The 19,715-nt window shown below is 47.9% G+C and overlaps 1 protein-coding gene and 1 long non-coding RNA gene across 3 annotated transcripts in view; both read right to left on the bottom strand.

Annotated features, from left to right (window-relative positions):
- Positions 1-56: 56 nt before the first annotated feature.
- The window catches only part of LOC115161211 (amyloid-beta A4 protein), a 49,786-nt gene continuing 30,127 nt past the window's right edge, over positions 57-19,715 (bottom strand). For both annotated transcript variants that reach the window (XM_029712005.1, XM_029712006.1), the window contains 11 exons: positions 15,498-15,631; positions 15,273-15,347; positions 15,036-15,194; positions 5,820-5,948; positions 4,195-4,294; positions 3,985-4,052; positions 3,722-3,866; positions 3,533-3,586; positions 3,323-3,414; positions 2,955-3,101; positions 57-2,876 (listed from right to left, as the gene is read on the bottom strand). In XM_029712005.1, coding sequence (XP_029567865.1) covers positions 2,775-2,876; positions 2,955-3,101; positions 3,323-3,414; positions 3,533-3,586; positions 3,722-3,866; positions 3,985-4,052; positions 4,195-4,294; positions 5,820-5,948; positions 15,036-15,194; positions 15,273-15,347; positions 15,498-15,631 — 1,205 coding nt within the window. In that variant the 3' untranslated portion in view covers positions 57-2,774. The remainder of the gene's footprint in view (positions 2,877-2,954; positions 3,102-3,322; positions 3,415-3,532; positions 3,587-3,721; positions 3,867-3,984; positions 4,053-4,194; positions 4,295-5,819; positions 5,949-15,035; positions 15,195-15,272; positions 15,348-15,497; positions 15,632-19,715) is intronic.
- On the bottom strand, positions 12,009-13,728 carry LOC115161214 (uncharacterized). Its single transcript, XR_003869209.1, has 2 exons — positions 13,510-13,728; positions 12,009-13,442 (listed from the first exon to the last, which is right to left on the bottom strand). It is a non-coding gene; the product is annotated as an uncharacterized LOC115161214 (long non-coding RNA).

Below are 19,715 nucleotides of genomic sequence, written 5' to 3'. Positions count from 1 at the left end.
TGTTTTTCCTATATGACCAGTACTCAACCACGAACATACAGATTCAACACCAGATATTTGTATGTACATTCAACATTTTATTGATGGGATAGTGTAGAAAGCGTTTTCTCAGTCTAAGCAAATGATTTGTATAGGTACACAGAAAGTCACAGAATTAACAAATGAAACCACTAACCCCTGGAGATACCCTGTACAAGTATCCTTGACAACACCAAAACATTTACCTGATTTAAGAGCTTCAGTTTGTGTGTAGGGAGGGAGTGTAGTACTGTGTAGATCTGTGGCATAATTGCACAATATGAATGTCACATTCATGTCTATTGGAGGCTCCATTTTGGGTATGGGGAATGTCTGGTCTACTACAGCCTCAATACTGATCCCAGATCTGGGGTGCGTTCAGTTAGGTGAAACATTCAGAATGTTGCAGAAGGAAATGTAACACAAAACTACCTGACAGAATGACATCTGTTCCACATAACACATTTATATCTGAAAATTCTGTGAAGTTGCACCTTTCTGAACAGGGTCCCTGTATTTAGCCTCACGCACATTGGCCCGAGATCAATATAACTAGTCTGAGATCAGTATTTCTTTAGCCTCTGCTTTTAAAGCCAGGATGTCTGAGACATGAGAGATTTGATGAAACAAGCAAGAGGGGGATATCCACCACAGAACACAAACTGTTTTTCTTATCTTTCCTTGTTTGTTTGATACATGTACATTAATAAGGGATCATAGCTTTCACCTGGTCAGTCTATGTCATGGAAAAATAGTGTATGTTCTGTGTGAGACATTGTGGAGGGAATATGTGTTTGATGATCAGAATGTACAGATCTGACACTCCCAATCCTCCCTCTCCCTCTCTCAATTCAACATAATTCTCTCACACACCAAGCCGACAGCATGGACAGCGAGGGATAGAGGAGCAGGGCTGGTTGTGGGGGTTGGTCTATGGGATAGACAGGGAAGGAGCGATAGAAAGAGAGCCCGAAAAAGAAAAAATAATGATTTCTGTTTCCATTAATGATGTTCACAGACTATATAGGAATGAGGAAAGATAGGGTGGAATGCTGAGATTTCTGGAATGATAAAATGATGAATGGAGCTGAAACAATTCCTAGTCGTGGAATATTATTTAAGGGACATAATACCAACAAACAGAGCAGTAACACCCAGACTAAATGAAACAGAGTGCATAGAATGCAAACAGTAACACAATTAACTTCCTTTCAGATACTATTACAGGTCGTTATATTAGCTACATGTAGATCGAGATAATTGGGTCCATGTAGGTAACACAGAGCGAGGAAGGGGCTGGATGCAGAGGAGCCCACGGGTTCTGTTTAGAGATTGTCGCAGTGACAAAGCGGAACAGATTCTAAATACTTGTTTTTTTTTTTCTCCTTCATATCACAAGATCACAAAGAAGACACAGAAAATGTACAATCCTGCTAAAAGTCTATATGAGAGGCCCAGTCCTGCGACAGGAGCCAGCTTCTCTACATATATCTGGCATCAATATCACCATGCACTACATATAGTTACAGCTAGTTTTTCTGCCTTATTTCAATACATTACGCACAAAATAAAAACATTCAATATTTCTTTGCCTTTTACATATTTCTGATGTATTAGTTATATATTTTTGTTTTTTTATACATTTTTCTGGAAAAAAAACCCTGAAACGCTTGTGGTATAATCCTGCAGAGAGGAGCTCAGGGCAGACTGAGCCCCTCCTCCCTTCGCTAGTGTTAAGAGCTGTTATGTCATCACCAAACACAGCACAGCTGTCATCTGAGAGAGGGGGAGGGGAGAAGAGTGCGTGGGAGAGATGGAGGGGGAGGGGAGAGTGCGTCAGAGTGAGTGAGGAAGAGGCAGGAAGATTGCAGGGATATTTGGGGCCTCTGTTTCACCCTCTTAGACCTGCGAGTGCTATCCTGAGGGGGAGGGCTCACCCACAGATAGACGGACAGATGAATCAATCAATGAGCTTCTCTGTTCTGTACAAACACTACAGGATATTATAAAAAAATATGCAGGTGAATGAGGATACCCTTGTCTGACCAATAGCAGCTATGAATGTTGATGTGCTGCACTTTACGAGGAAAGGATGAAGGGTGAGTGGCTTGGTTGTATTTCAGCCCCCAGCTCCTTGGCACTACCCCTGGATAGCTGTAAGTAATATGACTACAACTATTTCTAACCCAATTCATTCTAGATTTTTCTGGCGCTTCAGTCATACTGGTTTCACCTACTCAGTCCTTTCAGATCCATTGACAGCAATAGAGCAGGAGTTAGATGGGTTTATGGACCAAAATGGAACGGGCCCTAGGTGTGAGGGGTTTATGGAACGGGCCCTAGGTGTGAGGGATTTATGGACCAAAATGGAACGGGCCCTAGGTGTGAGGGGTTTATGGAACGGGCCCTAGGTGTGAGGGATTTATGGACCAAAATGGAACGGGCCCTAGGTGTGAGGGGTTTATGGAACGGGCCCTAGGTGTGAGGGGTTTATGGACCAAAATGGAACGGGCCCTAGGTGTGAGGGGTTTATGGAACGGGCCCTAGGTGTGAGGGGTTTATGGACCAAAATGGAACGGGCCCTAGGTGTGAGGGGTTTATGGACCAAAATGGAACGGGCCCTAGGTGTGAGGGGTTTATGGACCAAAATGGAACGGGCCCTAGGTGTGAGGGGTTTATGGACCAAAATGGAACGGGCCCTAGGTGTGAGGGGTTAAAGGAAGTTCAGGGTCAGGAAAGGATCAAAGGGTAGCTCCTTAGTTCTGCATCTGTTCAAAGAACTTGTAGGTGGGGTTTTCATAGCCATTCTGTTGCATCTTGGACAGGTGACGCTCCTCTGGGGTCACTGCAGCATCCACCTAGAACACACACACACACACCAGGTTAACACACAGGTACAGAACACCAACGCGCAGACACACAGAAAACACTCTCACCTCGATGATTCCGTGGTGGATGGAGGTATACTGCTTCTTCCTCAGCATAATCAGAGAGATGACGATGACTGTCGCTATGACAACCCCGCCCACCATCAGGCCGATGATGGCACCCTTGTTGGAGCCCACATCCTCAGCAAAGAACACCTGGTAATAATCAACACCTGTCAATCAACCTGGAGGTGTTGAGTGGTTCTACAGCTATATATATATATTGTAAAGGCAACATTATTTACCAGTCTCCAATGCAAATGTTCCCATGTTCCCATCATACACATGTGAACTTGGGCTACTGAGCCCGTTTGTGATACACATGTATGAATATGTACCAGTGTATACTGTAGTTATTTTACTGTATGTTTCCGTACCAGTTTTTGATGATGCACTTCATAGCTGGCGCTTTGCCGCTCCTCCTTCTCCACCCGCACCTCAGGGAACTCCTCAGGCTTCAGAGCAGACACTGGACACACAGCGAGACAGCATCCAAACATACACACATCGTCAAAAAGACAAACACAAGCATAACCCAAACCACAAACATGCCAATACAGCATAAACACAATCATAGACACACTTACCAGGCCGAGTGGGCAGACCTCTATCTGGAACTGGACGGGCATCAACAGGCTCAACTGTTTCAGAGGAAACAGTCACTGACTAAAAGCTTTAGACCAGTTTAATGGATAATGCATGTGTATTGCTGTGGTTTCCTTAGGCTGTGTGTTAAGGCTGGTTGTGAGAGTGTGTGTTGTGTGTGTGTCTGTTACCGTGGTTGTCGGTGTTGGGCTGATTGAAGCTCTCTGGGTGGATGAAGCCCAGTCGATCCAGGCCCATGCCAGGGTCCAGAGGGGCAGAGCTGTAAGCCTGGTCTGGCATCAGGGCATCGTTTCCATAGCTCACCCTGCCATCAGTCTACAAACACAGGATACACATGACTGACTTTCTATCTGTGTGTGGGTTTGTGAGATAGGAGAGATTGTACTATTTTTATGAGCAAGAGTGTGCGTGCCTGTGTATGTGTGAAACTCACCCTCCCATCGCTCTGCAGAGATGAGACTTGCTGAGACAGCTCTGACTGAACCCTCTGCATCAGGACAGCTACACACACAGACAGAGAGGCAGAAAGGAAAAAGCATAATCTGTACAACATCTCAGTAATAACACAACCCAGTACTACACTGTGGAGACTGAATAATATCATGACACGGCAGTATATGGGAAGGAGTAGGGAGACACTCACAAACTTGGTCTTGGATTTCATTGGCCACGCTGGGCACCTTGTAGAGCAGCCCCAGGGATTGGTTCATCCTCTCGTCAATCACACGCAGGTGGGTCATCACCTAGAGGTCAGAAGGGCAAAGTGCAGAGGTCAAAGGAGTTACACAGGACACAGAGTGGCTGTAGGGGGTTGTTGGGTAGTGTAGTGTATTATAGTGGTTGGGGGTTGTTGGGTAGTGTAGTGTATTATAGTGGTTGGGGGTTGTTGGGTAGTGTAGTGTATTATAGTGGTTGGGGGTTGTTGGGTAGTGTAGTGTATTATAGTGGTTGGGGGTTGTTGGGTAGTGTAGTGTATTATAGTGGTTGGGGGTTGTTGGGTAGTGTAGTGTATTATAGTGGTTGGGGGTTGTTGGGTAGTGTATTATAGTGGTTGGGGGTTGTTGGGTAGTGTATTATAGTGGTTGGGGGTTGTTGGGTAGTGTATTATAGTGGTTGGGGGTTGTTGGGTAGTGTAGTGTATTATAGTGGTTGGGGGTTGTTGGGTAGTGTAGTGTATTATAGTGGTTGGGGGTTGTTGGGTAGTGTAGTGTATTATAGTGGTTGGGGGTTGTTGGGTAGTGTATTATAGTGGTTGGGGGTTGTTGGGTAGTGTATTATAGTGGTTGGGGGTTGTTGGGTAGTGTATTATAGTGGTTGGGGGATGTTGGGTAGTGTATTATAGTGGTTGGGGGTTGTTGGGTAGTGTATTATAGTGGTTGGGGGATGTTGGGTAGTGTATTATAGTGGTTGGGGGATGTTGGGTAGTGTATTATAGTGGTTGGGGGATGTTGGGTAGTGTATTATAGTGGTTGGGGGTTGTTGGGTAGTGTATTATAGTGGTTGGGGGTTGTTGGGTCGTGTATTATAGTGGTTGGGGGTTGTTGGGTAGTGTATTATAGTGGTTGGGGGTTGTTGGGTAGTGTAGTGTATTATAGTGGTTGGGGGTTGTTGGGTAGTGTATTATAGTGGTTGGGGGATGTTGAGTAGTGTAGTGTATTATAGTGGTTGGGGGTTGTTGGGTAGTGTAGTGTATTATAGTGGTTGGGGGTTGTTGGGTAGTGTATTATAGTGGTTGGGGGTAGTGTAGTGTATTATAGTGGTTGGGGGTTGTTGGGTAGTGTATTATAGTGGTTGGGGGTTGTTGGGTAGTGTAGTGTATTATAGTGGTTGGGGGTTGTTGGGTAGTGTATTATAGTGGTTGGGGGTTGTTGGGTAGTGTAGTGTAGTGTATTATAGTGGTTGGGGGTTGTTGGGTAGTGTAGTGTATTATAGTGGTTGGGGGTTGTTGGGTAGTGTAGTGTATTATAGTGGTTGGGGGTTGTTGGGTAGTGTAGTGTATTATAGTGGTTGGGGGTTGTTGGGTAGTGTAGTGTATTATAGTGGTTGGGGGTTGTTGGGTAGTGTAGTGTATTATAGTGGTTGGGGGTTGTTGGGTAGTGTATTATAGTGGTTGGGGGTTGTTGGGTAGTGTAGTGTATTATAGTGGTTGGGAGTTGTTGGGTAGTGTAGTGTATTATAGTGGTTGGGGGTTGTTGGGTAGTGTAGTGTATTATAGTGGTTGGGGGTTGTTGTGTAGTGTATTATAGTGGTTGGGGGTTGTTGGGGTACCTGTGGTCGGATCTGAGCAGCCTTTTTGGGGTCCACCATGCGGACGTGCTCGTAGTGTTTCAGGGTGTGTTGTCTGTCCTTCTGTTCTGCACGGACATACTTCTTCAACAGGCCAAGCACCTGACGAGGCTGAGGGACAGAGAGAGACAGGGGGATGAGGGACAGAGAGAGACAGGGGGATGAGGGACAGAGAGAGACAGGGGGATGAGGGACAGAGAGAGACAGGGGGATGAGGGACAGAGAGAGACAGGGGGATGAGGGACAGAGAGAGACAGGGGGATGAAGGACAGAGAGAGACAGGGGGATGAGGGACAGCGAGACAGGGGGATGAGGGACAGCGAGACAGGGGGATGAGGGACAGAGAGGGACAGGGGGATGAGGGACAGAGAGGGACAGCAGGATAAAGGACAGAGTTAGGGGGATAAGGGACAGAGAGGGACAGCAGGATAAAGGACAGAGAGGGGGGTGAGGGACAGAGAGAGACAGCAGGATAAAGGACAGAGTTAGGGGGATGAGGGACAGAGAGAGACAGGGGGATGAGGGACAGAGAGAGACAGGGGGATGAGGGACAGAGTGAGACAGGGGGATGAGGGACAGAGTGAGACAGGGGGATGAGGGACAGAGAGAGACAGGGGGATGAGGGACAGAGAGAGACAGGGGGATGAGGGACAGAGTTGGACAGCAGGATAAAGGACAGAGAGGGGGATGAGGGACAGAGAGGGACAGCAGGATAAAGGACAGAGTTAGGGGGATAAGGGACAGAGAGGGACAGCAGGATAAAGGACAGAGAGGGGGATGAGGGACAGAGAGGGACAGCAGGATAAAGGACAGAGTTAGGGGGATAAGGGACAGAGAGGGACAGCAGGATAAAGGACAGAGAGGGGGATGAGGGACAGAGAGAGAGACAGGGGGATAAGGGACAGAGAGGGACAGAGTGATACAGGGGGATAAGGGACAGAGAGGGGGATGAGGGACAGAGAGAGACAGCAGGATAAAGGACAGAGAGGGGGATGAGGGACAGAGATAGATATAAAAAGAGAGAATTAAGAGATATTGATGTGGACAGCATGTGTGTGTACTAGTGAGAATGTGTTTAAGTATAGTGATCATGCACGTATACCTGTAAGTGTGTATCCAGTGAGTGTACAGCAGGGGTGCCCAACCAGTCAGTCAGGAGATGATTATACATCTACTAAAATTCAGCCACACAAATCAATGCTAAGTCTCTTTCTGTTTTAAAATTCGACAGTCTGAAAAGTCACGTGATTTACATAAAATATGACCATTCCTGCCCACTTGACAGATGCCTAGTTGGCGGGCGGCATCTGACCACGCTAACTCCAAGTCGAGGTCACGGTGATGCCAGGCAGGTAGCTAGCTGTGTAGCCAGATTCATTCTTAAGTTGTGTGGTCGACAGCAGCAATAATGAGTGAAGGGAAGGATAGAAAACACCTGAAAACGGATCATTTCCATAAGGAATGAGAAGAGGAATATTTTTTTGTCATGTCAAACTCAAAATGTGTGTGCCTCATCTGCCATAATAGCATCGCTGTCCCAAAGAAAGTTAACATAGAACGACATTTTAAAACCACACACAAAACCCAGGAAAGAGATTTTCCAGCAAAGACTGAATTACGAAGAAGAAAGGTACAAGAACAAACAAATCTACTGGCAGCGCAGCAGTCAACTTTCACAAGGCCTGTGACCAAAGGGAGGCGGCAACCATAGCCTCTCATCGTGTGAGTCGCGTTCCTGCTAAGCATAAAAAGATGTTCAAACATGGGGAGATGATCAAGGAAGCATTTACTGAGGCTGCAGACTCGCTGTTTGGGGATTTTAAGAATAAGGCTGAAATTATGGCTGCCAACAATTACATTCAGACAAGAAGATGTGAGGGAATAGCAGAGAACCTCGAGGATCAACTGAAGGAGGATACTGACAACTGCGAGTGTTATTCCCTCCAGTTTGACGAGTCCACAGATATGGTAGATGTGGCACAGTTATACATTTATCAGAATGGTAAACTCAGCAAAAAAATAAACCTCTCACTGTCAACTGCGTTTATTTTCAGCAAACTTAACATGTGTAAATATTTGGATGAACATAACAATATTCAGAGACAGAGAGAGACAGGGGGATAAGGGACAGAGAGAGAGACAGGGGGATAAGGGACAGAGAGAGAGACGGGGGGATAAGGGACAGAGAGAGAGACGGGGGGATAAGGGACAGAGAGAGAGGGGATAGGACGAGAGAGACAGGGGGATAAGGGACAGAGAGAGAGACAGGGGGGATAAGGGACAGAGAGAGAGACAGGGGGGGATAAGGGACAGAGAGAGAGACAGGGGGGATAAGGGACAGAGAGAGAGACAGGGGGGATAAGGGACAGAGAGAGAGACAGGGGGGATAAGGGACAGAGAGAGAGACAGGGGGGATAAGGGACAGAGAGAGACAGGGGGGATAAGGGACAGAGAGAGAGACAGGGGGGATAAGGGACAGAGAGAGAGACAGGGGGGATAAGGGACAGAGAGAGAGACAGGGGGGATAAGGGACAGAGAGAGAGACAGGGGGGGATAAGGGACAGAGAGAGAGACAGGGGGATAAGGGACAGGAGAGAGAGACAGGGGGGATAAGGGACAGAGAGAGAGACAGGGGGGATAAGGGACAGAGAGAGAGACAGGGGGGATAAGGGACAGAGAGAGAGACAGGGGGGATAAGGGACAGAGAGAGAGACAGGGGGGATAAGGGACAGAGAGAGAGACAGGGGGGATAAGGGACAGAGAGAGAGACAGGGGGGATAAGGGACAGAGAGAGAGACAGGGGGGATAAGGGACAGAGAGAGAGACAGGGGGGATAAGGGACAGAGAGAGAGACAGGGGGGATAAGGGACAGAGAGAGAGACAGGGGGGATAAGGGACAGAGAGAGAGACAGGGGGGATAAGGGACAGAGAGAGAGACAGGGGGATAAGGGACAGAGAGAGAGACAGGGGGGATAAGGGACAGAGAGGAGAGACAGGGGGGATAAGGGACAGAGAGAGAGACAGGGGGATAAGGGACAGAGAGAGAGACAGGGGGGATAAGGGACAGAGAGAGAGACAGGGGGGATCAGGACAGAGAGAGAGACAGGGGGATAAGGGACAGAGAGAGAGACAGGGGGGATAAGGGACAGAGAGAGAGACAGGGGGGGGATAAGGGACAGAGAGAGAGACAGGGGGGATAAGGGACAGAGAGAGAGACAGGGGGGATAAGGGACAGAGAGAGAGACAGGGGGGATAAGGACAGAGAGAGAGACAGGGGGGATAAGGGACAGAGAGAGAGACAGGGGGGATAAGGGACAGAGAGAGAGACAGGGGGGATAAGGGACAGAGAGAGAGACAGGGGGGATAGGGACAGAGAGAGACAGGGGGGATAAGGGACAGAGAGAGAGACAGGGGGGATAAGGGACAGAGAGAGAGACAGGGGGGATAAGGGACAGAGAGAGAGACAGGGGGGGATAAGGGACAGAGAGAGAGACAGGGGGGATAAGGGACAGAGAGAGACAGGGGGATACGGGACAGAGAGAGACAGGGGGATACGGGACAGAGAGAGACAGGGGGATAAGGGACAGAGAGAGACAGGGGGGATAAGGGACAGAGAGAGACAGGGGGGATAAGGGACAGAGAGAGAGACAGGGGGGATAAGGGACAGAGAGAGACAGGGGGGATAAGGGACAGAGAGAGACAGGGGGGATAAGGGACAGAGAGAGACAGGGGGGATAAGGGACAGAGAGAGACAGGGGGGATAAGGGACAGAGAGAGACAGGGGGGATAAGGGACAGAGAGAGAGACAGGGGGATAAGGGACAGAGAGAGACAGGGGGATAAGGGACAGAGAGAGACAGGGGGATAAGGGACAGAGAGAGACAGGGGGGATAAGGGGACAGAGAGAGAGACAGGGGGGATAAGGGACAGAGAGAGAGACAGGGGGGATAAGGGACAGAGAGAGAGACAGGGGGATAAGGGACAGAGAGAGAGACAGGGGGATAAGGGACAGAGAGAGACAGGGGGGATAAGGGACAGAGAGAGACAGGGGGATAAGGTACAGAGAGAGACAGGGGGATAAGGGACAGAGAGAGACAGGGGGGATAAGGGACAGAGAGAGACAGGGGGGGATAAGGGACAGAGAGAGACAGGGGGGATAAGGGACAGAGAGAGACAGGGGGGATAAGGGACAGAGAGAGAGACAGGGGGATAAGGGACAGAGAGAGAGACAGGGGGATAAGGGACAGAGAGAGAGACAGGGGGATAAGGGACAGAGAGAGAGACAGGGGGGATAAGGGACAGAGAGAGAGACAGGGGGATAAGGGACAGAGAGAGAGACAGGGGGATAAGGGACAGAGAGAGAGACAGGGGGATAAGGACAGAGAGAGACAGGGGGGATAAGGGACAGAGAGAGACAGGGGGATAAGGTACAGAGAGAGACAGGGGGATAAGGGACAGAGAGAGACAGGGGGGATAAGGGACAGAGAGAGACAGGGGGGATAAGGGACAGAGAGAGACAGGGGGGATAAGGGACAGAGAGAGAGACAGGGGGGATAAGGGACAGATAGAGAGAGAGAGAGGGGGATAAGGGACAGAGAGAGAGAGAGACAGGGGGGATAAGGGACAGAGAGAGACAGGGGGATAAGGGACAGAGAGAGACAGGAGGGATAAGGGACAGAGAGAGAGACAGGGGGATAAGGGACAGAGAGAGAGACAGGGGGGATAAGGGACAGAGAGAGAGACAGGGGGATAAGGGACAGAGAGAGAGACAGGGGGATAAGGGACAGAGAGAGACAGGGGGGATAAGGGACAGAGAGAGAGACAGGGGGATAAGGGACAGAGAGAGAGACGGGGATAAGGGACAGAGAGAGAGACAGGGGGATAAGGGACAGAGAGAGACAGGGGGGATAAGGGACAGAGAGAGAGACAGGGGGATAAGGGACAGAGAGAGAGACAGGGGGATAAGGGACAGAGAGAGAGACAGGGGGGATAAGGGACAGAGAGAGAGACAGGGGGATAAGGGACAGAGAGAGAGACGGGGATAAGGGACAGAGAGAGAGACAGGGGGATAAGGGACAGTGAGAGACAACAGACATGAACTGAACAAGTTCCACAGACATGTGACAAACAGAAATGGAATAATGTGTCCCTGAACAAAGCGGGGGTCAAAAGTAACAGTCAGTATCTGGTGTGGCCACCAGCTGCATTAAGTACTGCAGTGCATCTCCTCCTCATGGACTGCACCAGATTTGCCAGTTCTTGCTGTAAGATGTTACCCCACTCTTCCACCAAGGCACCTGCAAGTTCCCGGACATTTCTGGGGGGAATGGCCCTAGCCCTCACCCTCCAATCCAAAAGGTCCCAAATGTGCTCAATGGGATTGAGATCCGGGCTCTTCGCTGGCCATGGCAGAACACTGACATTCCTGTCTTGTAGGAAATCACGCACAGAACGAGCAGTATGGCTGGTGGCATTGTCATGCTGGAGGGTCATGTTAGGATGAGCCTGCAGGAAGGGTACCACATGAGGGAGGGGGATGTCTTCCCTGTAACGCACAGCTTTGAGATTGCCTGCAATGACAACAAGCTCAGGCCGATGATGCTGTGACACACTGCCCTAGACCATGATGGACCCTCCACCTCCAAATCGATCCCGCTCCAGGGTACAGGCCTCAGTGTAATACTCATTCCTTCAACGATAAATGCGAATCCGACCATCACCCCATGTGAGACAAAACCGCAACTCGTCAGTGAAGAGCACTTTTTTACAGTCCTGTCTGGTCCAGCGACGGTGGGATTGTGCCCATAGGCGACGTTGTTGCCGGTGATGTCTGGTGAGGACCTGCTATACAACAGGCCTACAAGCCCTCAGTCCATCCTCTCTCAGCCTATTGTGGACAGTCTGAGCACTGATGGAGGGATTGTGCGTTCCTGGTGTAACTCGGGCAGTTGTTGTTGCCATCCTGTACCTGTCCTGCAGGTGTGATGTTCAGATGTACTGATCCTGTACAGGTGTTGTTACACGTGGTCTGCCACTGCGAGGACGATCAGCTGTCCGTCCTGTCTCCCTGTAGTGCTGTCTTAGGCGTCTCACAGTACGGACATTGCTATTTATTCCACCGGATTTTTACGAATTATCTTTCAAAGACAGTGTCCTGAAAAAGGGACGTTTCTTTTTTTTCCTGAGTTTATTTGACAACATGAGTACAAATGAGAAACCGCTATTTTGCCACTGGAAGGACATACAAAGGAGTTAGCAAACTTCATAAAAGCTTGAAAAATGTCTAACAAATTCCAACTGCCCTTTTGTAAGCTTGTCTCCATTACTACGGATGGGGCACCTACTATGGTAGGACGCATTAGAGGGTTCGTTACATTGTGCAAACGAGATGATTCTTTCCCGGACCTTCTTGGTTATCACTGCATAATTCATCAGCAAGCTTTGTGCGGGAAGATGTTAAACATGAAAGAGGTGATGGATGTTGCCATGAAGATTGTGTGTTCTATTCGAGCAAGAAGCCTACAGCGGAGGCTATTTCACGCTCACTTAGAAGAGACTGAAGCGGAGCACACAGACCTGCTGCTGCACACGGATGAGCCAAGGTACATTTTTAGGGAGATTCAGATTTCCCTACGGTGAAATCAAGGAGTTTCTCAAGGTCCCCAAACATGCAGAATATGCACAGCTAGAGGACACACAGTGACTCCTGGATTGAGCTTTTCTCACTGACCTAATTTACATGCTTAATGAATTGAATGTAGTGCTGCAAGGAAAAGGCAAACATGTAATTGACATGATCAGCTCTGTGAACACTTAAATGCAAACTACAACTGCTCACAAGAAAGCTGCAACATAAAAATCTGCATTCAGAACCTGAACGTCAGGAAAAGGATACAACACAGCTTGACAGTGCACGTTACGGGGAGCACGTCCAGAGCATCTCATCTGAGTTTGACAGTCATTTCACTGACTGCATCACTTGAGCCTATTAACACTTATATGTGCTTTCCGTTTGGCACAGACATAAATGTGGAAGTCATTGCCTCCAAAATGGGATCACTTTTTCAGTTGGACACAACTATATGAGAAACTGAAATTCTCACCATTCAAAATGACATTCAGCTGAAATCCAGGGCAGCCACTGAGATGAAGGAAGAGTTCTGGGAGCTACTGTAGAGGAGAAGTATCCCAACATAAGAAGATGTGCTCTTAATTTATCAGCCCTTTTTGGATCAACCTACCTCTGTGAGTCTGCATTCTCTCACATGAAGATAATAAAGTCCAAGTACAGATCTACTATGAATGCTGACTACCGTGTGGCCTGCATGAGACTGGCAACAAGCTGCTCCAGCCCTGACTATAAAAAACTACTTTACCCAATGCCAAAAGTCACACGAAGGTAGGAAATGAAATTGGTTGCACTTGTGTGGAGACCGTGTTATTGGTCCACATTATATTTGGGTATCAAATAGGATTCATAGCAGCAGGTCCATACTCAGTGGTGTGCTGCGTTTCATACATTTTGTTGGTTGGTTTAGAGACTGGTAGATCTCATCAGGCTGGCAAATGAAAAAGTAGATCACACGTCAAAGAAGGTGGGGCACACCTGATGTACAGTGTGTACTGAGTGTAATATGTGCATTATGCATGGTGAGAGGGTGTGTATATCACACCTGGTGTACAGTGTGTACTGAGTGTAATATGTGCATTATGCATGGTGAGAGGGTGTGTATATCACAGCAGGTTGGTGGCATCTTAATTGGGGAGGACAGGCTCGTGGTAATGACTGGAGCAGAACGAGTGGAATGGTGTCTCCATTCCAGCAGTTATTATGAGCTGTCCTCCCCTCAGCAGCCTCCACTGATGTACAGTGCATTGGGAAAGTATTCAGACCCGTTGACTTTTTCCAAGTTTTATTACGTTACAGCCTTATTCTAAAATTTATTTAAAAAATGTCAGAGCAAAAACCAAGTCACGAGGTCGAATGAATTGTCCGTGGAGCTCCGAGACAGAACTGTGAAGAGGCACAGATCTGGGGAACGGTACCAAAAAACTTGAAGGTCTCCAAGAACACAGTTGCCTCCATCCTTCTGAAATGGAAGAAGTTTGGAACCACCAAGACTCTTCCTAGAACTGGCTGCCCGGCCAAACTGACCAATCAGGGGAGAAGGGCTTTGGTCAGAAAGGTGACCAAGAACCCGATGGTCACTCTGACAGAGCTCCTCTGTGGAGATGGGAGAACCTTCCAGAAGGACAAACATCTCTGCAGCCCTCCACAAATCAGGCCTTTAAGGTAGAGTGGCCAGACGGAAGCCACTCCTCAGCAAAAGGCAAATGACAGCCCGCATGGAGTTTCCGAAAGGCACCTAAAGGACTCTGACTATGAGAAACAAGATTCTCTGGTCTGATGAAACCAAGATTGAACTCTGACCTGAAAACTGTGGTGGTTATTTCTTTATAGAAACTTATCACACAAGTCAGACTTATACTTAAACTAAATCCTTACTCACATATTAATAAGGAAAGCAGGTCACACCACACACACACACGTGAATGATTTGAGTGCTCTGCAATAACGAGGCTGGTCAACCCAACACGCTTGACTGTTGGGTTGAGAGATATTTTATAGCAAAGACACACCCCCTTAGTCTACATGATATGAGAAAGGAGTACCCCCAGTATCCCCGGTTCCTCTCATCATTATCCATACCTAACCTAACCACACAGCCAAGACAACGGAAGAGTGGCTTCGGGACAAGTCTCTGAATGTCCTTGAGTGGCCCAGGCAGAGCTCAGACTTGAACCTGACTGAACATCTCTGGAGAGACCTGAAAATAGCTGTGCAGCGACGCTTCCCATCCAAGAGGATCTGCAGAGAAGAATGGGAGAAAAACTCCCCAAATACTGGTGTGCCAAGCTTGTAGCGTCGTACCCAAAAAGACTCAAGGCTGTAATCGCTGCCAAAGGCGCTTCAACAATTTACTGAGTAAAGGGTCTGAATACTTATGTAAATGTGATTTTTTTTATATACATTTGCAAAAATGTATATAAACCTGTTTTTGCTTTGTCCTTATGTGGTATTATGTGTAGATTGGAAAGGAAAAAACAATTCAATCCGTTTTAGAATAAGGCTATAATGTAACAAAATGTGGAAAAAGTCAAGGGGTCTGAACACTCCGAATGCACTGTATATATGTACCCTGGGTGGGTTGGCCTGCAGAGAGCCGAGGTAGTTCTCCAGGGCCACGTGGCGGCGGCTGTTGAGCAGGGCCTCCACCCGAGCCATGTGGGTCTCCACCAGCTGCTGCCTCTCTCCTGCTGCCTCCTGCTCCAGGGCCTCCACCTTCTCCTGGAAGTGCTGCACACAAAAAAATTAACACACACTAGAATGCACGCACGCACGCACACACACACACACACACACACGGTAGTGTACCTGGATGAGTGCCTTCTTGTCAGCACGAGGGAGACTCTTGGCTTGTCTCTCTGCTTCCTCCCACTCTCTCATCACCTGGCGAAACACGTCAGTCACACATCTGAGGACTGTGGGTAGTGTAGTGACCTCCCTTCAGAGAAGGGACCCCTCTCCCCCCTCTCTCTCCCATACGTTCTCCCTCTTTCACAAACACACAGGCTATCTTTCTCTCTCATACACACAGACCTGGGACATCCTCTCGCGGTGCTTGGCCTCCAGACTCTCCTTGGCCTGCTGGAAGTTGGCGTGTTCGCTGTCGTCTCCGGTAGACTGCAGGTAACGGTCCACCGCGTCAGGGGGGGAGGGGGCCGTGGTAGGCACTGGGAGAGGAGGAAGGAAAAGCGATAGAGGGGAGGGGAGAAAGAGTATTTCCACAAAAGGGTCCAAAGACAGAAGGTAACTGTTACATACTGATCACTCAAAAGTTAAACAGTGGCCTATCCTCCTATTTCTACCTTATCTGTCACTGTAATCTGAAACTATACGAAGACTTTCAGGGTCTGAACACAAAGACACAGGTAGACAGACAGGTCAAACACACAAACAGACAGGTAGACAGACAGGTCAAACACACAAACAGACAGGTAGAAAGACATGTCAACCACACAAAGACAGGTACACCTGGCAGACAGGTAGAGAGACAGGTCAGACAGACAGACAGGTCAGACAGACAGACAGACAGACAGACAGACAGACAGACAGACAGACAGACAGACAGACAGACAGATCAACCACACAGACAGACAGAGAGACAGGTCAACCAGACAGACAGAGACAGGTCAGCCACACAGACAGAGACAGGTAGGTAGAGACAGGTCAGCCACACAGACAGAGAGACAGGTCTAACACACAAAGACAGGTCGACCTGGCAGACAGGTGGAGAGACAGGTCAACCGCACAAAGACAGGTAGACCTGGCAGACAGGTCGAGAGACCGGTCAACCACAGACAGCCAGGTAGAGAGACAAGTCAGCCACACAAACAGACAGGTAGGTAGAGAGACAGGTCAGCCACACAGACTGACAGACAGACAGACAGAGACAGGTCAACCACACAGACAGACAGAGAGAGAGACAGGTCAGCCACACAGACAGACAGGTAGATAGAGGGACAGGTCATCCACACAGACAGAGAGAAGTCAACCACCCTAATAGACAGACAGGTCAGCCACAAAGACAGACAGGTAGAGAGATAGGTCAAACACAAAGACAGGTAGACCTGGCAGACAGGTGGAGAGACAGGTCAGCCACACAGACAGGTCAGCCACACAGACAGACAGGTAGAGAGATAGGTCAAACACAAAGACAGGTAGACCTGGCAGACAGGTGGAGAGACAGGTCAGCCACACAGACAGGTCAGCCACACAGACAAACAGGTAGGTAGAGGGACAGGTCAACCACACAGACAGGTAGAGAGACAGGTTAACCACTCAGAGAGACAGGTGATATACCGGTCTGCCTTGTGCATACCCACACACACAGTTTTTGTGTCTGTGTGTGTGGGTATGCAGGCATGCACGAGATACAGGAGTCTGGGGATCAGATAAGTTAATTCTGCCCAGTCAGGATCAGGGTAGGCGCTGCGTCATCCTGTCCCGCTGAGGAGCGTTGTGCTTAACTGGGCGGAAAGTACCGGAAAAGCGTGGAACAGCCAGGCTGGGGCTGGGAAACAGACAGGGACTCAACCAACTGACATACGCACAAACCCACACACGAATACAGTGATTTAAAGAGAGACTGCTGCTGTTAGGTTAAACCGGGTAGAACAACTCATTAACCCACTGCCAGGTCAGGCCACCATAAAATCACCAGACAAACATTGTCACACACACACACAATGTTATTGAGTTGGTTAGTGAGTGATGGGGTGAGTGAGTAAGAGAATCGTTGCAAAAGCAGAAGAGTGAAGTGGTGAGTGAGTGAGGGAGGTGAGTGAGTGAGTGAGTGAGTGAGTGAGTGAGTGAGTGAGTGAGTGACATTCTCTGCTAATGCCGGCGCAGATACTTCCTAATATGTTGTCCGTTTCTTGATTAAGTCATTATACATATTTTTTTTAATATCAGAATGACCTAATTGAAAGGTCAACCTCTGTCTGTACCAAGCCATCTGTTCACCCACTAGAGCAGACTATTTTGATAGGAACACTCTGCACTTCCCCAAAAGCTGAGATGGATCCAGACCCTCAGTAAAACAGTCTTAGCTATCAAGAGTAATGGTTCATCTGGAATAACTACTATTGGAGGGAAACGAAAGATCAATAAAAGTCTTAAAAGGCTGTGCTTTTTATTGACCTTCCACTTCCCTCTAAGAGTGGCAGAATATCTCTTTAATGAAATTCAATGAAACCTTAAAGTATCCATCATCGACAAATATGATGCAAAATTTACACTGAACAAAAATATCAAAACAACATGTAAAGTGTTGGTCCCATGTTTCATGAGCTGAAATAAGATCCCAGAAATGTTCCATACGCACAAAAAGCTTATTTCTCTCACATTTTGTGCACAAATGTGTTTACATCCCTCTTAGTGAGCATTTCTCCATTGTCAAGATATTCCATCCACCTGACAGGTGTGGCATATCAAGAAGCTGATTCAACAGCATGATCATTACGCAAGTGCACCTTGTCCTGGGGACAAAACCACTCAAATGTGCAGTTTTGTCACACAACACAATGCCACAGATGTGTCAAGTTTTGAGGGAGCGGCCATTGAAGAAGAATGGGACAACATTCTGATCAACTCTATGCAAATAATATGTGTCGCTCTGCATGAGGCAAATGATGGTCACACCAGATACTGACTGCTTTTCTGATTCACACATCTACAGTCAGGAGAAAAAGTATTTGATCCCCTGCTGATTTTGTACGTTTGCCCACTGACAAAGAAATGATCAATCAGTCTATAATTTTAATGGTAGGTTTATTTGAACAGTGAGAGACAGAATAACAACAAAAATATCCAGAAAAACGCATGTCAGAAATGTTATAAATTGATTTGCATTTTAATGAGGGAAATTAGTATTTGACCCCCTCTCAATCAGAAAGATTTCTGGCTCCCAGGTGTCTTTTATACAGGTAACGAGCTGATTAGGAGCACACTCTTAAAGGGAGTGCTCCTAATCTCAGCTCGTTACCTGTATAAAAGACACCTGTCCACAGAAGCAATCAATCATTCAGATTCCAAACTCTCCACCATGGCCAAGACCAAAGAGCTCTCCAAGGATGTCAGGGACAAGATTGTAGACCTACATAAGGCTGGAATGGGCTACAAGACCATCGCCAAGCAGCTTGGCGAGAAGGTGACAACAGTTGGTGCAATTATTCGCAAATGGAAGAAACACAAAAGAACTGTCAATCTCCCTCGGCCTGTGGCTCCATGCAAGATCTCACCTCGTGGAGTTGCAGTGATCATGAGAACGGTGAGGAATCAGCCCAGAACTACACGGAAGGATCTTGTCAATGATCTCAAGGCAGCTGGGACCATAGTCACCAAGAAAACAATTGGTAACACACTACGCCGTGAAGGACTGAAATCCTGCAGCGCCCGCAAGGTCCCCCTGCTCAAGAAAGCACATATACATGCCCGTCTGAAGTTTGCCAATGAACATCTGAACGATTTAGTGGACAACTGGCAGAAAGTGTTGTGGTCAGATGAGACCAAAATGGAGCTCTTTGGCATCAACTCAACTCGCCGTGTTTGGAGGAGGAGGAATGCTGCCTATGACCCCAAGAAGACCATCCCCACCGTCAAACATGGAGGTGGAAACATTATGCTTTGGGGGTGTTTTTCTGCTAAGGGGACAGGACAACTTCACCGCATCAAAAGGGACGATGGACGGGGCCATGTACCGTCAAATCTTGGGTGAGAACCTCCTTCCCTCAGCCAGGGCATTGAAAATGGGTCGTGGATGGGTATTCCAGCATGACAATGACCCAAAACACACGGCCAAGGCAACAAAGGAGTGGCTCAAGAAGAAGCACATTAAGGTCCTGGAGTGGCCTAGCCAGTCTCCAGACCTTAATCCCATAGAAAATCTGTGGAGGGAGCTGAAGGTTCGATATGCCAAACGTCAGCCTCGAAACCTTAATGACTTGGAGAAGATCTGCAAAGAGGAGTGGGACAAAATCCCTCCTGAGATGTGTGCAAACCTGGTGGCCAACTACAAGAAACATCTGACCTCTATGATTGCCAACAAGGGTTTTGCCACCAAGTACTAAGTCATGTCTTTCACTGGGGTCAAATACTTATTTCCCTCATTAAAATGCAAATCAATTTATAACATTTTTTACATATTTTTCAGGATTTTTTGGTTGTTATTCGGTCTCACACTGTTCAAATAAACCTACCATTAAAATTATAGACTGATCATTTCTTTGTCAGTGGGCAAACGTACAAAATCGGCAG

The sequence above is a fragment of the Salmo trutta genome, chromosome 24, assembly GCF_901001165.1.
Source record: "Salmo trutta chromosome 24, fSalTru1.1, whole genome shotgun sequence".
Taxonomy (NCBI): Eukaryota; Metazoa; Chordata; class Actinopteri; order Salmoniformes; family Salmonidae; genus Salmo; species Salmo trutta.
This window is presented reverse-complemented; position numbering and strand designations above follow the sequence as displayed.